Source organism: Grampus griseus (genome assembly GCF_964374135.1).
Source record: "Grampus griseus genome assembly, chromosome: 11".
NCBI lineage: Eukaryota > Metazoa > Chordata > Mammalia > Artiodactyla > Delphinidae > Grampus > Grampus griseus.
The window spans coordinates 45,809,308-45,828,434 of record NC_139005.1 but is presented as its reverse complement, the minus strand read 5'-3'; the positions used below and the strand labels follow the sequence as shown (position 1 = coordinate 45,828,434).

Here is a 19,127-nt window from a genome sequence, read left to right as displayed (position 1 = left end):
CGTACATATAGCTTTGGTCTTTGCTGTGGGACTCTGGGACTTATTAATCTTCAGAAAAAGAGTCATTATGTTAGGAGAGTTTCCTTGACCCAGTTTTTTTCCCCCTTATTTTACCACCTTGGATGTGAGGCGGTATGAACGCAGTTAGCACTCAGAGAAGCTGCCACTTGACACTTAGGATGTCAAGTGATTAATTTTTCCCTTTTAACTTAGCCTTGGTACCTGCTGAAAAAATATTATCCTCATAAAATCCCAGATATTCTACTTGGTAATTTCTGTAGAACCAAATTCTGCTCTTGGGAACTCTAACACTTGCATTATCTAAGTTAGAAGCAGAAATCAGCAGGGAAGAGAAAGAAGAAAATAATGTGAGAAAAAAATGCAGGTGATGGGCTTCCCTGGTGGCGCAGTGGTTGAGAGTCCGCCTGCCGATGCAGGGGACATGGGTTCGTGCCCCGGTCCGGGACGATCCCACATGCCGCGGAGCGGCTGGGCCCGTGAGCCATGGCCGCTGAGCCTGCGCTCCGCAACGGGAGAGGCCACAACGGTGAGAGGTCCACGTACCGCAAAAAAAAAAAAAAAAAAAAAAAGAAACCATCAACAAAATGAAAAGGCCACCTACTGAATGGGAGAAGATATTTGCAAACAATATCTGATAAGGGGTTACCATCCAAAATATACAAAGAACTCATACAACTCAATATCAAAATAAACAACCTGATTTTAAAATGGGCAGAGGATTTGAACAGACATTTTTCCAAAGAAGACATACACATCATAAAGGGCATACTTCACAGGTTTCATAATCAAGTTTTAAAATGTAATAAAAGCAAATCACAAACATAAAAAATAAAACACAAGTAATAAGTACATTGTAGAAAATTTAAAAATGCTATTTATTTGCCTTATTTACCAAATGGTTAGCTACAAAGATACAATTTTTGCCTTGGAGTTTAAGGCAGTTTCATTTCTTACCACAGTTACTTTTTCTGATGCTAGAATCTTCTGTGCTAGAATCTTCTGTGTCTTCTCTGTATTTAATTGATCATTTACGTTTTATGTTTGTCCACTTGGGAACCATACTTTCTTCATGATCACTGAAGCTCTGCCATATAAAATGTCATCGTCGTCATATGTTTGAGTAGTACCGATCCCGGTTCTGGAAGTCTCTATGAGCATATCTTGCATAGGTCTTATTATGAGGGATCCTTCCAAAAGGTTCATGGTCATTGAAACAAGATTCAAAAACTTCATCAACAGCCTTCTGAGCTACTTCTTTGCTGATGTTCCTAACAGCCAGGATAGAACGAATGGCTCTGTCTCGCACACACGTCTAAGGAGAAAAGTATGTGGCTTTAATTTTATTAATATATGAAAATTTTGCCATGAAATAGTAACATTTTATACAATGTGTGAACCACAGTCAAAATTAATTTCCTCTCATGTTATTTTATTAATTTCTGTCAGTCCAAAGAAGAAAGATTAAATTATGGAACGTGTTTAGCTCAACCTAAAATTATTTAGGTATAAGTAAGATCTCCTTCCCCTCCTCCCTTCTTCTCATCTTTCCTAATGATGATAATTTCTAGGCAGTATCTGCTAAACAATAACTCCAACTTTGCAAAATCATAAAAAAGTCTATAAGGTTCTGGTTGAGCTTTTTAATTTGAATAAATATGAAATATACTCCTGTTCCTCTCTCTCCCTTAGCTTTTCAGGTGACCAATGCTAGATAACTTTTCCTTCGAGAGGGGCATCTCCCCTGGAGGCAACAGGAAACCACACATACATACACACAAAATTTGAAGGCATCCTAATTTTTCAGGGGGAAAAAAAAAAACAACTTTTTTCTTGGGTACATACTGTACAAAAGCAGGGACTGTTCTCTAGGAGTCTTCTCCCACTACCTCCACGTATTTTCCATCCTATTGCTAGTTCTATTCATTTTCTGCTGCTGCTACCCAAGTTAAAAAGAGGAGAGATTTCTCTTTCAAAGACTCTGGACTCCGGATGACATGCCTTAACTGCGTTAGCCTCTTCTCTGGGATGTTCTGATGTGCACCCTACTTCCACTGAGAGCCAGAACACACTGCCCATTCGAAGGCTGCCTGAGCTGAATTCACCAGATAAGCAGGGATTGGAGGGCACGGAAGACATGCAGCACAGGTCAGTGGCACATCACTAAGCGGACTTGGCACAGGCTGAAAGCGTAACAGCCCTATCAGAGTAGGCACCCTTCCCAGGCCCCAGGTTTGCCGTCTAACTAACTCCCATTCACTGAGTTCAAAATTTCTCTTCGTAGTTCTCTGTGACCTTCTACCTTCCTCCCCAGAGTTGAGTTACTCTTTTCTCTGGAGAGCCAAGGGCCTTCCTGCTGTTGTTCCAAGCCTGTCCTTTTTGCATCTGGTTAAAACTGCTATCCTGACGCCCATGTACCTGACAAATTGGCCCAGTAACCTCTCCCCATAGAAGAGCTCTGACCAGCCTTTCTCCTAAATGTGGACACAGAGCCCCTTGGTTGCTATGGGCAGAACTGCTCACATTCTTTACCAGTCCATCAGTTCTAAACTTCCTCTCCCCATGCCCATCTATCGTGGACCTTAAAAGCTTTCTAGTACAGTAGAAACTAACACAACATTGTAAAACAACTATACCCCAATAAAAAAATATAAAGTGTTTCTTTTAGACAAAAACAACAAAAAAGCTTTCTAGCAGGATGGTCTTGCCTACAGTTTTCATTTTGTTTTGCTTACAAAATCTCTCAGCTCAGCTCATCATGATCAAGTCTGTGCTGATCCGAAGCTTTGCTGTCACATCATACAGCCTTTAAAGGCGTGCTAGGGACTTCCCTGGTGGTCCAGTGGTTAAGACTCTGTGCTCCTAGTGCCAGGGGCCCGGGTTCGATCCCTGGTCAGGGAACTAGATCCCACATGCCACAACTAAAGATCCCCCGTGCCCCAACTTGGACCCGGTGCAGCCAAATAAATAATTAAAAAAAAAAAAAAAAAAAAAAAAAAAAGGTGTGCTAATACACAGTGCGCTGCAGTGCAGTCTCTGTGCTGACAGGTATTACTTTTGTGTCTAGAGAATACTGTGATGGTTTCAAAACACAAGTCCAGTACTGGTAGGATAAAAGTAAGACAGGCTGTGATTTCACTTCCGGTCCTTATCTACCCCCATCCAAAAGTATCCCACGTGTGAGACCGTAGCGCTTTTCACTGTGAAAATCTCTCACTTAGTCACACAGCTTGCCCATAATTATAAACTAGAACTGAATTCCATCTATTTGGCTTCAGGGACACACATTTTGTATTCTTTCATATAAGTAGTGCTTTCAAATTTCAAATACTAAATATACTTCTCATTTTTCTATTCATTATTTCCACTCATAGCACTCTTAACAGTAAATGATTTCATATGTTAGTTTTTACCTGATGGTGTCGTTTTAATCCAAAATGTAACCTGAATATTTCATTTAAAAGTGAGCAGTCTCCACTAAGGTTAGCAGCTCGAACCTATCACAAAGACAGAAGGCAAACAAACAGAAAATAAGCACTCGTGCTCTATACCTTTATATCAGCTGATTTTTTTAATTGTAAAATATAAAATTGGTATATTTTTCTGAGAACAGAGTACCTGTAAGATTTTTTTTTTTTAACTCTATTGACTTAAGTTCTTAAGAAAAAGAGCAGATATACATGAGCTACACTAGGCAGCGCCAGATACAGTGGGCAATCACCTATTCAAAGGGAATTTTCAAAACTTTCCACCAGAGTCTTACAGACAGAACTAATTTCTTTTGGAACCAAAAGTCAAAGAGTTGGACCTCAAAGTTAAAGATTATGCTCTCTACAAAATACAAACACTTCTAGAAATTACCAAAAGGACTTCAAGAAAGCATTCTTCCAAAGATCTACAAACTGAGTTTCAGTATGAGCTTAAAACTGAATACATGAGTACCTAAGACACTTGAGGCACACAAACCTCCCAGCTCTCCTAGCCCAAACCACTGAAACTCTCTCGGACCTTCCCTTAAACCCGTGTAAGTTCATGCCCTTCCTCCAGGGTCTTGATGGGCCTATGAAAAATTAAGTGGTACAGAGAATCAAGAACATTCCAAACTGGGCATGCTATGAACATGACAGCCTGAAGTTATTATGTATTTTCTATATCTTTAAGGTAAAAAGCAGCTTTAATAGGTGAAAAAGTCATGGAATTACCCACATGGATTCTACAGCCAACCTGGCCACGTTTTTGCTCATTCACTGCAATCAGAATGGCCCACTTCTTGTTACTTCTATAATAACATGGCTTCATTCCTCTGAGGAGCTCAAAGCACTTAACACACTTTAACTAGCTAACAGGCATTAATTCTCATAACACCCAAGAGAGAGAAATATTTAAAAGCTCAGATTTCGGTCTTCTTTCCAAATAATATGAGTTATAATCAGATGCAGTGAGGCTACTTATTAATTTCAAGGGAAAGAGAAAATAATCTAAGTTATAAAGTATAAGCTTGAAATTTATATTAGTTTTCTTTAGCTTCTCAGCACACTGCACTCTTCAATTAATGAAATGCAAGTATGAAATACAAATGTCTTTCTAGGAGCATATATATGTGTGTATTTCTGACAGCAATCCAAAATGCTTAATAATAAATATCTTCCTATGTTGTATTTTTGAAACGAACTGTTTTACTCTAGGGAAAGCTAGGAACTTTACCTATGGAAGGCAGCACAGCAAACCACTCAAGAACCTTGGTTGTAATCCTGCCTCTGCCACTTACTATGTATGGTATCTGAACAACTGCCTCACTTTTCACAGAAATAAAATGGGGATAACAGTATCTACCTCAATGGGCTGTTGTGAATATTAAATAAGAGTCCACAGGGCTTCCCTGGTGGCACAGTGGTTGAGAGTCCACCTGCCGATGCAGGGGACACGCGTTCGTGCCCCGGTCCGGGAAGATCCCACATGCCATGGAGTGGCTGGGCCCGTAAGCCATGGCCGCTGAGCCTGCGCGTCCGGAGCCTGTGCTCCGCAACGGGAGAGGCCACAACAGTGAGAGGCCCGCGTACCCCAAAAAAAAAAAAAAAAAAAAGGTCCACAAACAGCACAGGGTTAGGGTTTGGCACACAGCCCCTCAGTAAATGTTAACTGTAAAGTTTTTGTATTATATAGTTTATTCCATAGGAAAAATAGCTTATTATTAAAAGTCATCACTATTATTAGGATTTAAAGGTTATATTTAAGACAATTCTAAAAAGATACTTAAAAATGTCTACCTGCTGTATCTAAAAGTATTGTATTCAATAGTTAAAAATGTAAACTGAAGACTAATGTGGAATTATGACAAGAAAAGGAATACGTTTAAATAAATCATCCTTGAATAAAATGTTCAAACGCACAACAGTGTCCTTGGGGAAGAAGTACCTTCTACAATAAAACTTACCTCAGAGCAAGCCAAGTGCCTGACGTTGGTGAACCAGTCGACATGAGCTCGACAATGATCGAATGCGTGAATGAGCTCATGGGTGACCACTCTGTTCATATGCGCCTGATTACAGATATTATTCTGGCACAAAACAATCTAAGAAGCACCAAAATGAGGAGAGTTCGGTTATTTCTAAGATCTACTCTCACTTCGTAGATTCCATCTTCTCTCTCACCTGAGTGGGCTCAACTGCTTGGAAAACCTCACCCACTCTATCCACCCAACACCCACCCCTCCATCAAGGCTCGGTCTTCATACATTCTCCATGAAGCCTTCCCAATGGCTAACTTCTCCCTTCTCCTCTCTCTGGACTACATAGCACTTAGTTTAAGGACATTTATTCACACACCACCCTCACTGGGTTGACTGTACCAGCCATCTTAGACTCCACAGTCTTGTATTAAGAGTGGACTCTGGAATGAAGCAGGGAGATTCAAATTCCAGCCCCACTCCTTACTAAGTCAGTGACCTTGGGCAAGTTTCTTAAGCTTTCTGTGCCGCAGTTTCCTCAACTATAAAAAAGGAGATGACTTAGAGTACCTACCTCTTAGAATTATGAGAATTAAATGAGAATATGTGTAAAATGTTTCTTATCAAGTTTCTCAATAAGCAATGAATCAACAATGAATGACCACACTGTCCCATCCTACTAGAATTGCCAGGAAAAGTCCTCAGAAAGAGCTTCAGAAAGAAGTGCAAAAAGCCAGCAGCACACTGAGCAGGACCCTATAAGAATAATAAAGACGTGCGGGCTCCTAATAATAATAGTCCCCACTTACTGTGTACTTACTGTGTGCCAGACACTGGGACATGTCCCAGGTATTTTATGTACATTCATTCAACATTCATTTATTCAACTAATATTTATCAAGACCTACTAGAGATTTATAATCTACTAATGGAGATAGAAATTAATCAAGTATTTACCAAAATGTTTAAACACATGCAGTGACAGTTGTCATGAAGAAAAACCCAGGTTGTCACGAGTACATACAATGAGAGTGCCTGACCTGGTCTGCAGGGTTGGGAAAGGCTTTTCTGCAGAAGGAATGTTTAAACTGGGATCTAATGGATGAACAGGAGTTAAATTCGAGGAGAGGGGAAGGGAGCATTCCAGACAGAGAACAACATAGGCAAAGGGTAGGGGGAGGGTTGAAGGAAAAGAATGTTGGAGAAGCTGACGGCGGCAGGCCTGTAGTACCAAGCACAGAGTTGGAGGTGGCAGGCATGAGATAGGGCTGGTGAGGTCAGCAGGGGCCAAATCACTCTTTATCCTGACAACAGTGGGAAGTCACTGAAAGGGAGTAGTGAAACGAGGGGTGTTTTATTTTGTTTTTATCCTTTTGACCACAGTTGGAAAAATAAACAAAAGATGATCAAAACTGGATACACAGAGACTAGTTGAAGGCAAATGAAGTATTCTAGGCAAGAGATAATAGTTCCAGAGCTAGGATGGTGGGGGCCTAAAAAGGTATTTAGGAGGGAGACTGGACAAAATTTGGTGTCGGACAGAATATGGGAAGGGAATCAGAGGTATCAAGGATGATCCCTAAATTTCTGGCATGGGTAATAGGACGGATGGTGGTACCGTTCACCGAGATATGCAAAACTAAAAGACCAGGATGGGTGGGGATGGAGGATCGTAAAAATCAATTTGAACTTGGACATGTCACGTCTGAGGTGCCTTTAGGACACCCAAGTGTAGGTGTTCAGTGAACACTTGGCGATATGGATGTGGAGTTCAAGAGAAAGCTCTGACCCAGCAAAGTAAATGAGATCCCCTCGGTAGAATGCAGAGTAGAAAAGAAGGGGCTCTAACACCAAGGATTAAGGGACTTCATTTAAGGGCTGGTAGAGGAAGCTAAGTTAGCAAAGGAGCAACCACAAGAGTGTGGCAGACTGGAAACCATGGCAAGAAAGTGGCATTAGCTGTTAACGTCAAGTGTGTGCATGTGATAGGACCTCCACTCTAGCCAGATACCTTGGAATAACTCTTGCCCACGAGCACTGGGAGAGAAGGTGAAGAACATTCACAGCAGCATTGTTTATAATAATAATAAAGTGGGAAACAATCGATACTCGATAGGGTGAACGCTAGTACAGACATACAATGGAATAATATACAACACAAACTAAATTAACCAGAGGTGCACACAACAACACAGAAGAATCTCACGATGTTGAACGAAAGAATTAAGTTACAAAGACTGTATGATTTCATAAAATGACAAAGTATTGCACATGACCCCAAGTATAAAGCTTAAAAGGAGGAAACTAAACACATTGTTGGACTGTACACATAGATGGCAAAACCATTCAGACAAGCAGGGAATGGTTATCACGGAAGTCAGAATAAGGAAGGGAGGGGGTTGTAACCCAAGAGGGGCACACAGGCTTCTGAAGTCCTGGCAGTGTTTTATTTCTCAAATCTGGGTGGTAGTTATATAGATGTTCATTTTACTATTATGACTGAAAGTGTACATACAGGTATTTTACTCTTCTATATGAATGAGATACTTCACAACAAAAATTTTAATTAAAAAAAAAAAAAAGAGTGCCCAACTGTGTATAACACTGCTGAGAAATAAGATAAAGATTCAAAACGTGCACTCTAACCCCCAGAGGATGAACTTACCAAGACCCATCTTGGGAGCTACAGGTGTTGGCAATTATCAATTTACAAATGAGGAAACTGAGAATAAAACGAATAACTTGCCCAAGCCCCACAGCTAATAAGCAGGGGAACTAGGATTTGAACTCAAAGTCTATGTGACTCCAAAACTCAGACACCTCACCCCTCTGCTATGTTGCTCTTTCCCATGATTACCATGAAACAGCTATAAATAACTCAAATACATATAAAATTCCCTAGCAGGAAACAATTAAATGTACTTCAATGTGTCATATATTCATGATGGAAACAGTGACTTACAACACTTTTATCTACCCTCATATCACATGACACATCCATCTACCACCTCAAGACTGTCAAAACCCCCCATTGACTTAAAACTTGTAACATTTATTGACTTAAGTGCTCTGCTTACTATGATAAGTAGTTTACAAGAGAAATCGCATTTAATTCTCATAACCATTCTATAAGATGAATACAATCATTACCCATATTTTACAGGTGAGAAAACTCACTCTCCTCATCAAAAATTCTCAAAGATCTATCACTTCTCACCGGGTAAAGGTGAAACTCTATCTTGGCATTCAAAGCCTCCCACCATATAGCCTATCTTTCTTTCCAATCCTATTTCTCCTCACTCCCCATGCATTCCTGCCCTCCAGCTGAACTAGACAACATGCCATTCCCCAAATACACCTTGTGCTTTCTCAACACGTCACCTTTGCTCGCGCTCCCCCTGCTTTTGGCAACAGTCTTTGTCTTCTTTGCCCCTGAAGAGGCTTTACATCCTCTAGCTGACTCTGCTGGCATCTTTCAGTCAATCACATCACTGTCCCATTGTGGTAACCACACCCACCTCAAGGAGTTTAACCCGCCTCAAATTTTATCATTGTCTCTGCGTTCCTGTCTTGTCTCCCCTGTGAGAAGTAAGGACCTTAAGAGTAAGGACCACAGTTAACTCATTTTTTGAATTCTACACAAAGTCTACCAAATGGAATGCCCAGCACATAGAAGGCAATCAGCAAACATCAGGAGAGAGAACTGGAGGAAAGAGGACAGCTTGGTAGACCGCCTACCTGAGACACTGAAGCATCAAAACCTCCACTGACATTTCCATTACAATCTTCACAAGAAAAGTGTCTTTCTCTGTTAACAGCGCTGGAAGGTAAGAATGGATTAAAAAGACAACGTCCAGAAGTAGTGTGCGTGGGGCACAGGGGAAACAGCCCTGGGCCAGGAGACCCAGATGACACATCTCTCCATCACTATCACACAGGACACCTTGGGAAAGCAACTCAACACCAGGACTCAGTTCTCTCATCTGTAAATAAGGAAACTGTCTCTGCAAAATCTATCCCAGTTCAAAATCTATGCTATGATTCCATAAAGAATTTGATCAACTCATTAAGACCATATTGGAAATATGCTGGAGTTTCTGCCCTTGGGCCAGAATGTTAAGAAGTGGACCTCAGAAATCACTTCTTCCGATCTCCTCAAAGTTTAACAACACCTGGAAGGCTTCTACGTGCATAACAAGCTGAGATTTCTTCTCCGTTAAGGAGAATGCTGGGACTGGCATAGTGGAAAAACCAGGTTTGGTGATTACTTACAAGTAAGATTTTAAGTATCGTCTTTACTAAATACCTGAGGTGAACAGTAGAATCAGAGATGTGGAGTTAGGGCTGAAGAGGTCCAGAGAGAACACGGCCTGCCTGGGGAGAGTGCAGCCAACCACCACCACCTACCATATGGAAAGGGCTTTGTGGCCTGAAGTGAAATATCTGAAGTACTTCCAGTTTGGGTGGGGATTTTTTGTTTTCAGCAGCCAGAATACAGAGCAGCACTTCAAAAAGATTCACTTACCAACCCGAATGCTTCATGGCATCAAGCAGCAGTTTAACATATGGATCTAGAAAGATATTGATTCAGTTACATATGGTAATTGGAAAAAAAGAGCACCAATTAAATGATCCAAATAGCAGTGTAAGATATTATCAAACAAAACCTCACAAATCTTAGCAAAGTAATACCATCTTAAAAATGATAAAAAATGAATATAAAAAAGATAAGCTTAAATTAACATAAAAGCAAGTCTTTAATGAAATGAAACACTGATAGAAATACCAAAATGGGTAGTACCAAACATCTTAGATAACATCAAATATGCTTTTCAGTTAAATGATCGAACACAATGTATTAAAATATATACCAAGGGGCTTCCCTGGTGGCGCAGTGGTTGAGAATCCACCTGCCAATGCAGGGGACACGGGTTCGAGCCCTGGTCCGGGAAGATCCCACATGATGCGAAGCATCTAAGCCTGTGCGCCACAACTACTGAGCCTGTGCTCTAGAGCCCGAGAGACACAACTACTGAGCCGCATGCCACAACTACTGAAGCCCGCACGCCTAGAGCCCGTGCTCTGCGATGAGAAGTCACCGCAATGAGAAGCCCACGCACCGCAACGAAGAGTAGCCCCTGCTTACTGCAACTAGAGAAAGCCTGCATGCAGCAACGAAGACCCAACATAGCCAAAAATAAATAAATAAAATAAATAAATTTATTTTTAAAATAAATTAATTAAAAAAAATATATATATACACACACACACACACACACACACCCCCCAAAAGACTGAGAAAATTTGGGACCAATATCCATAGAAACAAATAGCAGCATAGTATCCAGGTTAGAGGAAGGCAGTAGGTAGCCCCACTATTGTCTGTCCTGGTCTGTGAATAGTGTCCCATTCTGAGTACCATACTCTAAACAGGACCTGCCAACCGAAGCTGTTCCATGGGAGAAAGTGACTAGAACAGTGCAGGACTACTTTCCACAGGAAGCAAGAAAGGGATCTGTAGATTTGGAAAAGAGAAAAAAGGCTTAACTAGGGCCACAGTAGCTTCAAGTACCTGAAGGGGTGCCATCATGTGGGAATAAATTCAGCCAACATTTCTTCAGAGGGCAGCACAAGGACCAAAGGGCAGAAGTTACAAAGGGCACATTTCAACTCAGTATAAGAAAGGATTTTTCCAACAATCAAAGCTGTCGATACAAGAGCCCAATAGCCTCAAAGGGCCTCAAAGATAATCTGTTCCAGCAGAGGTCTATAAACACGCTGGTCAACTGATGGCACAGAGGTTTCCGGTCAGTGATGGGGGTTGGAAAGGCCTAGATGACTCCTGAGGCCCCCCCCACTTCTAAGAATCTATGAGGGACTTCCCTGGTGGCACAGTGGTTGAGAATCCGCCTACCAATGCAGGGGACACGGGTTCGATCCCTGGTCCGGGAAGATACCACATGCCGCAGAGCAACTAAGCCCGTGCACCAAAACTACTGAGCTCTGTGCTGCAACTACTGAAGCCTGCGCGCCTAGAACCCATGCTCTGCAACAAGAGAAGCCACCACAACGAGCTCAAGCACTGCAACAAAGAGTAGCCCCTGCTCGCCACAACTAGAGAATGCCCGCACAAAGCAACGAAGACCCAATGCAGCCAAAAATAAATAAAATTTAAAAAAAAAACTTTATAAAAAAAAGTGGGGGGCGGAGTCAAGACAGCATACTAGGAGGATGCAGAATGCGCTCTTCCTCACAATTAGGGCACCTACCAGGCACCAGTGGGGGACCACAGACACCTAAGGGGATGGGAGGAACCCCCAGCAACTGGGTAGGACGTGGGGCATTGGGGGAGCGAAGGGGGAGGAGAAGCGGAGGCCGGACAAGACTGGCGCCCCTGAGGGGCGGCTGGGGGAGGGCAAGGGATTCCCACGGCCGAAGGGGGAAATTGGGGAACCACTGGGAGGGCAGAGTATCAAAAGGGAGAGTTGCCATGCTTCCCCTGCCCACTTGGGCCCCCAGGAACCTGCTGAGATCCCAGGCCTGATCCTCTGCCCACCTAGGCCCCCTCCAGCCACATGGGTCCTGAGGGAGTGGGAGGGAGGGAAGGGGGAGCAAAAGTAAAGGCCGGACCTCCGGGACCAGCACCCCAGAGGGGTGGCTGGGGGAGGGGAGGAGTTCCTACACCCAGCGGGACCCCCCCAAGTTAGGTGTCCAGTGGCGATGGGGGAGACCCTGCGGGAGACGGTGGGGGAGGGGCACGAAGGAATGGGGCCAGTGCCTTCCCTGTCCACTTAGGCACCGGGAGGCCTAATTCTCTGCCATTGGAGCCTCCCTTGTGCCCCACAGAGCCCAAGGCCCACCCCTCTAACCACACCCAGGGCCCCACCTCTACACTCGGAGACACCCTCTGAGACCCCCTCCAACGCAATGGACCTAAACCCCACCCACACACCCTCACTCGGCGCCCTACCTCCAAACTCCGGAACTCCACACTCCAGAGGCCATCCTTTTGACGTGCTGCCTCTCCCCTTCCGTGGGCAGGTCCTAAGCAGAGGCCCCACACCATGCTCAAACATCACCCCCAACCTGCCTAGGTCCTGCCCCACCCTAAACCCCACCCCTGCCTGAGTTCCGCCCCTGTCTAAGTTTCACCCCCATAGCCAAGGCCTTTTTTTTTTTCCACTTTTACATTAGGGTTCTGTGTTACCTCGTTGATTCATTGTTGTTCATTCTTTTATATTTTTATTTTTTCTAATCTTTTATTTTTCTAATTTTATTTTATTCTTTATACTTTGTTATTGTTCTCTTCTTTTGGCTTGTTCACACCCCCTTTTTTTTTTTTTTTCTCTTGTGGTTTTATTTTACCCTGTTGCAGTTGTTTCAATTATAGTTTTATTTTTCCTAATATATTTTTTTATCTTCCTAATTTTATTTTGTTTTTTATTCTTTGATATTGTACTGTTCCTTTTTTCTTTCTTCCCTTTTTTTTTTCTTTTCTTAATGCACCACAAAGCTTGTGGGGTCTTGGATCCCAGGTGGGAGATCGGGCCAAGCTCCTGTGGTGGGAGCTCTGAGTCCAAACCGCTGGACTAACAGAGAACCTCAGACCCCAGGGAATATCAACCAGAGTGAGGCCTCCTGGAGGTCCTCATCTCAGCACCAAGACCCAGCTCTATCCAACTGCCTGCAAACTCCAGTGCTGGAGGCCTGAGGCCAAACAACCAGTAAGACAAGAAGACAGCACCACCCATTAAAAAAAAAAAAAAAATGAAACGACAAAAAAATGTTACAGAGGAAGGAGCAAGATAAAAAACCTACAAGACCAAATAAAGGAAGATGAAATAGACAAACTACCTGAAAAACAATTCAGAGTAATGAGAGTAACGATGATCCAAAATCTCAGAAACGGAATGGAGAAAACACAAGAAACATTCACAAGGATCTAGAAGAACTAAAGAGCAAACAAACAGTGATGAGCAACACAATTACTGAAATTAAAAATACTCTGGAAGGAATCAATAACAGAATAACTGAGGCAGAAGAACAGATAAGTGAGCTGGAAGATACAATGGTGGAAATAACTGCCAGGGAGCAGAATAAAGAAAAAAGAATGAAAAGAACTGAGGACAGTCTCAGAGACCTCTGGGACAACACTAAACACACCAACATTCGAATTATAGGGCTCCCAGAAGAAGAAGAGAACAAGAAAGGGTCTGAGAAAATATTTGAAGAGATTATAGTTGAAAACTTCCCTAACATGGGAAACGTAATAGTCAATCAAGTCCAGGAAGTGCAGAGAGTCCCATACAGGATCAACCCAAAGAGAAACATGCTGAGACACATATTAATCAACCTATCAAAAATTAAATACAAAGAAAAAATATTAAAAGCAGCAAGGGAAAAGCAACAAATAACATACAAGGGAATCCCCATAAGGTTAACAGCTGATTTTTCAGCAGAAACTCTGCAAGCCACAAGGGAGTGGCAGGACATATTTAAAGTGCTGAAAGGGAAAAACCTACAACCAAGATTACTCTACCCAACAAGCAACTCATTCAGATTCAATGGAGAAATTAAAACCTTTACAGATAAGCAAAAGTTAAGAGAATTCAGCACCACCAAACTAAAAATGCTAAAGGAACTTCTCTAGGCAGGAAACACAAGAGAAGGAAAAGACCCACAAAAACAAACCCAAAACAATTAAGAAAATGTTAATAGGAACATACATATCGATAATTACATTAAATGTAAATGCTTAAATGCCCCAACCAAAAGACACAGACTGGCTGAATGGATACAAAAAAAGACCTGTACATATGCTGTCTACAAGAGACCCACTTCAGACCTAGGGACACATACAGACTGAAGGTGAGGGGATGGAAAAAGATATTCCATGCAAATGGAAATCAAAAGAAAGCTGGAGTAGCAATATTCATATGAGATAAAATAGACTTTAAAATAAAGACTATTACAAGAGACAAGGAAGGACACTACATAATGATCAAAGGGATCAATCCAAGAAGAAGATAAAAGAATTATAAATATATATGCACCCAACATAGGAGCACCTCAATACATAAGCCAACTGCTAACAGCTATAAAAGAGGAAATCAACAGTAACACAATAATAGTGGGGGACTTTAACACCTCACTTACACCAATGGACGGATCATCCAAACAGAATATTAATAAGGAAACACAAGCTTTAAATGACACAATAGACCAGATAGATTTAATTGATATTTATAGGACATTCCATCCAAAAAGAGCAGATTACACTTTCTTCTCAAGTGCACACGGAACATTCTCCAGGATAGATCACATCTTGGGTCACAAATCAAGCCTTGGTAAATTTAAGAAAACTGAAATCATATCAAGCATCTTTTCCGACCACGGTGCTATGAAATTAGAAATCAACAATTACAGGGAAAAAAACGTAAAAAACACAAACACATGGAGGCTAAACAATACGTTACTAAATAACCAAGAGATCACCGAAGAAATCAAAGAGGAAATCAAAAAATACCTAGAGACAAATTACAACGAAAACATGGCGATCCAAAACCTATGGAATGCAGCAAAAGCAGTTCTAAGAGGGAAGTTTATAGCAATACAAACCTACCTCAAGAAACAAGAAAAATCTCAAATAAACAATCTAAACTTACACCTAAAGCAATTAGAGAAAGAACAACAACAACAAAAAAAACCCAAAGTTAGCAGAAGGAAAGAAATCATAAAGATCAGCTCAGAAATAAATGGAAAAGAAATGAAGGAAACAATAGCAAAGATCAATAAAACTAAAAGCTGGCTCTTTGAGAAGATAAACAAAATTGATAAACCATCAGCCAGACTCATCAAGAAAAACAGGGAGAAGACTCAAATCAACAGAATTAGAAATGAAAAAGGAGAAGTAACAACTGACACTGCAGAAATACAAAGGATCATGAGAGATTAGTACAAGCAACTATATGCCAATAAAATGGACAACCTGGAAGAAATGGACAAATTCTTAGAAGAGCACAATCTTCTGAGACTGAATCAGGAAGAAATAGAAAATATAAACAGACCAATCACAAGCACCGAAATTGAAAGTGTGATTAAAAATCTTCCAACAAACAAGCCCAGGACCAGATGGCTTCACTGGCAAATTCTATCAAACATTTAGACAAGAGCTAGCACCTAATCCTTCTCAAACTCTTCCAAAATATAGCAGAGGGAGGAACACTCCCAAACTCATTCTACGAGGCCACCACCACCCTGATACCAAAACCAGACAAAGATGTCACAAAAAAGAAAACTACAGGCCAATATCTCTGAAGTACTTAGATGCAAAAGTCCTCAACAAAATACTAGCAAACAGAATCCAACAGCACATTAAAAGGATCATACACCATGATCAAGTGGGGTTTATCCCAGGAATGCAAGGATTCTTCAATATATGCAAATCAATCAATGTGATACATCATACTAACAAACTGAAGGATAAAAACCATATGATAATCTCAATAGATGCAGAAAAAGCTTTCGACAAGATTGAACACCCATTTATGATAAAAACTCTCCAGAAAGTAGGCATAGCAGGAACCTATGTCAACATAATAAAGGCTATATGACAAACCCACAGCCAACATCGTCCTCAATGGTGAAACACTGAAACCATTTCCTCTAAGATCAGGAACAAGACAAGGTTGCCCACTCTCACCACTATTATTCAACATAGTTTTAGAAGTTTTAGCCACAGCAGTCAGCGAAGAAAAAGAAATAAAACGAATCTAAATCAGAAAAGAAGTCATCTGTTTGCAGATGACATGATACTATACCTAGAGAATCCTAAAGATGCTACCAGAAAACTACTAGACCTAATCAACGAATCTGGTAAAGTAACGGTACAAAATTAATGGACAGAAATCTCTTGCATTCCTATACACTAATGATGAGAAATCTGAATAAGAAATTAAGGAAACACTCCCATTTACCACTGCAACAAAAAGAATAAAATACTTAGGAATAAACCTACCTAAGGAGACAAAAGACCTGTATGCAGAAAACGATAAGACACTGATGAAAGAAATTAAAGATGATACAAACAGATGGAGAGATATACTATGTTCTTGGATTGGAAGAATCAACATTGTGAAGATGACTATACTACCCAAAGCAATCTACAGATTCAATGCAATCCCTATCAAACTACCAATGGCATTTTTCACAGAACTAGAACAAAAAAATACACAATTTGTATAGAAACACAAAAGACCCCAAATAGCCAAAGCAATCTTGGGAAAGAAAAACAGCTGGAGGAATCAGGCTCCCTGACTTCAGACTATATTACAAAGCTACATTAATCAAGACAGTATGGTACTGGCACAAAACCAGAAATATAGATCAAAGGAACAGGATAGAAAGCTCAGAGATAAACCCACTCACATATGGTCACCTTACCTTTGATAAAGGAGGCAAGAATATACAATGGAGAAAAGACAGCCTCTTCAATAAGTGATGCTGGGAAAACTAGACAGCTACATGTAAAAGAATGATATTAGAACACTTCCTAACACCATACACAAAAATAAACTCAAAATGGATTACAGACCTAAATGTAAGGCCAGATACTATCAAACTCTTAGAGAAAAACATAAGCAGAACACTCCATGACATAAATCACATCAAGATCCTTTTTGACCCACCTCCTAGAGAAATGGAAATAAAAACAAAAATAGGGGCTTCCTTGGTGGCGCAGTGGTTGAGAATCTGCCTGCTAATGCAGGGGACAGGGGTTCGAGCCCTGGTCTGGGAGGATCCCACATGCCATGGAGCAGTTAGGCCCACGAGCCACAACTACTGAGCCTGCTCATCCAAAGCCTGTGCCCCACAACAAGAGAGGCCGCGACAGTGAGAGGCCCACGCACCGCGATGAAGAGTGGCCCCCACTCGCCACAACCGGAGAAAGCCCTCGCACAGAAACGGAGACCCAACACAGCCAAAACTAAATAAATTAATAAACTCCTACCCCCAACATCTTCTTTAAAAAAAAATAATTAATAAATAAATAAATAAACAAATGGAACCTAATGAAACTTAAAAGCTTTTGCACAGCAAAGGAAACCATAAACAAGACGAAAAGACAACCCTCAGAATGGGAGAAAATATTTGCAAATGAAGAAATGGACAAAGGATTAATCTCCAAAATACACAAGCAGCTCATGCAGCTCAATATCAAAAAACAAACAACCCAACCCAAAAATGGGCAGAAGACCTAAATAGACATTTCTGCAAAGAAGATATACAGATTGCCAACAAACACTTGAAAGGACACTCAACATCACTAATCATTAGAGAAATGCAAATCAAAACTACAATGAGGTATCACTTCACACTGGTCAGAATGGCATCATCAAAAAATCTACAAACAATAAATGGTGGAGAAGGTGTGGAGAAAAGGCAACCCTCTTGCACTGTTGGTGGGAATGTAAATTGATACAGCCACTATGGAGAACAGTATGGAGGTTCCTTAAAAAACTAAAAATAGAACTACCATATGACCCAGCAATCCCACTACTGGGCATATACCCTGAGAAAACCATAATTCAAAAAGAGTCATGTACCACAATGTTCATTGCAGCACTATTTACAACAGCCAGGACATGGAACCAACCTAAGTGTCCATCGACAGATGAATGGATAAAGCAGATGTGGCACATACATATAACGGAATATTACTCAGCCATAAAAAGAAATGAGGGCTTCCCTGGTGGCGCAGTGGTTGACAATCGGCCTGCCGATGCAGGGGACACGGGTTCGTGCCCCGTTCCGGGAAGATCCCACATGCCGCAGAGCGGCTGGGCCCGTGAGCCACGGCCGCTGAGCCTGCGCGTCCGGAGCCTGTGCTCCGCAACGGGAGAGGCCACAGCAGTGAGGGGCCCGCGTACCGCAAAAAAAAAAAAAAGAAAGAAAAAAAGAAATGAAACTGAGTTATTTGTAGTGAGGTGGATGGACCTAGAGTCTGTCATACAGAGTGAAGTAAGTCAGAAGGAGAAAAACAAATACCGTATGCTAACACATATATATGGAATCTAAAAAAAAAAAAAAGTGGAACCTAGGAGCAGGACAGGAATAAAGACACAGACGTAGAGAATGGACTTGAGGACATGGGGAGGGGGAAGGGTAAGCTGGGATATAGTAAGAGAGTAGCATTGACATATATACACTACCAAACGTGAAATAGATAGCTAGCGGGAAGCAGCTGCACAGCACAGGGAGATCAGCTCAGTGCTTTGCAACCACCTAGAGGAGTGGGATAAGGAGGGTGGGAGGGAGACACAAGACGGAGGGGATATGGGGATATACATATGCATATAGCTGATTCACTTTGTTATACAGCAGAAACTAACACAACACTGTAAAGCAATTAAAATCCAATAAAGATGCTTAAAAAAAAAGCAAGAAGAGAAAAATACAAATAAAAGTTATTTATAAAAAAAAAAGAATCTATGTGCCTGCTAAAATTACAGCAAAGTATTATGAACCCAAGTGCCTCTAATATCAACTTTTCGCATAGATGTCCTGTCTGAGAGTATAAATGCACAGCAAATTACGTGACATAAGCAAAAAAAAAAAGAGAGAAAAAAATGAAGGTCTTTAAGTGCTGAAAGCAAAAACAGGT

General features: G+C 41.3%; 1 protein-coding gene across 6 annotated transcripts in view; it reads right to left on the bottom strand.

Moving 5' to 3' along the window:
* Positions 1 to 622: 622 nt before the first annotated feature.
* Positions 623 to 19,127, bottom strand: part of ATP23 (ATP23 metallopeptidase and ATP synthase assembly factor homolog) — a 93,193-nt gene continuing 74,688 nt past the window's right edge. For 5 of the 6 annotated variants that reach the window (XM_082666256.1, XM_082666257.1, XM_082666252.1 and 2 more), the window contains 5 exons: positions 9,990 to 10,035; positions 9,203 to 9,284; positions 5,453 to 5,590; positions 3,432 to 3,515; positions 623 to 1,333 (listed from right to left, as the gene is read on the bottom strand). In XM_082666256.1, coding sequence (XP_082522382.1) covers positions 1,130 to 1,333; positions 3,432 to 3,515; positions 5,453 to 5,590; positions 9,203 to 9,284; positions 9,990 to 10,006 — 525 coding nt within the window. In that variant the 5' untranslated portion in view covers positions 10,007 to 10,035 and the 3' untranslated portion in view covers positions 623 to 1,129. Of the gene's footprint in view, positions 1,334 to 3,431; positions 3,516 to 5,452; positions 5,591 to 9,202; positions 9,285 to 9,989; positions 10,036 to 12,434; positions 13,176 to 19,127 lie in introns of those variants that run through there. The other variant, XM_082666254.1, reaches the window with a different exon arrangement.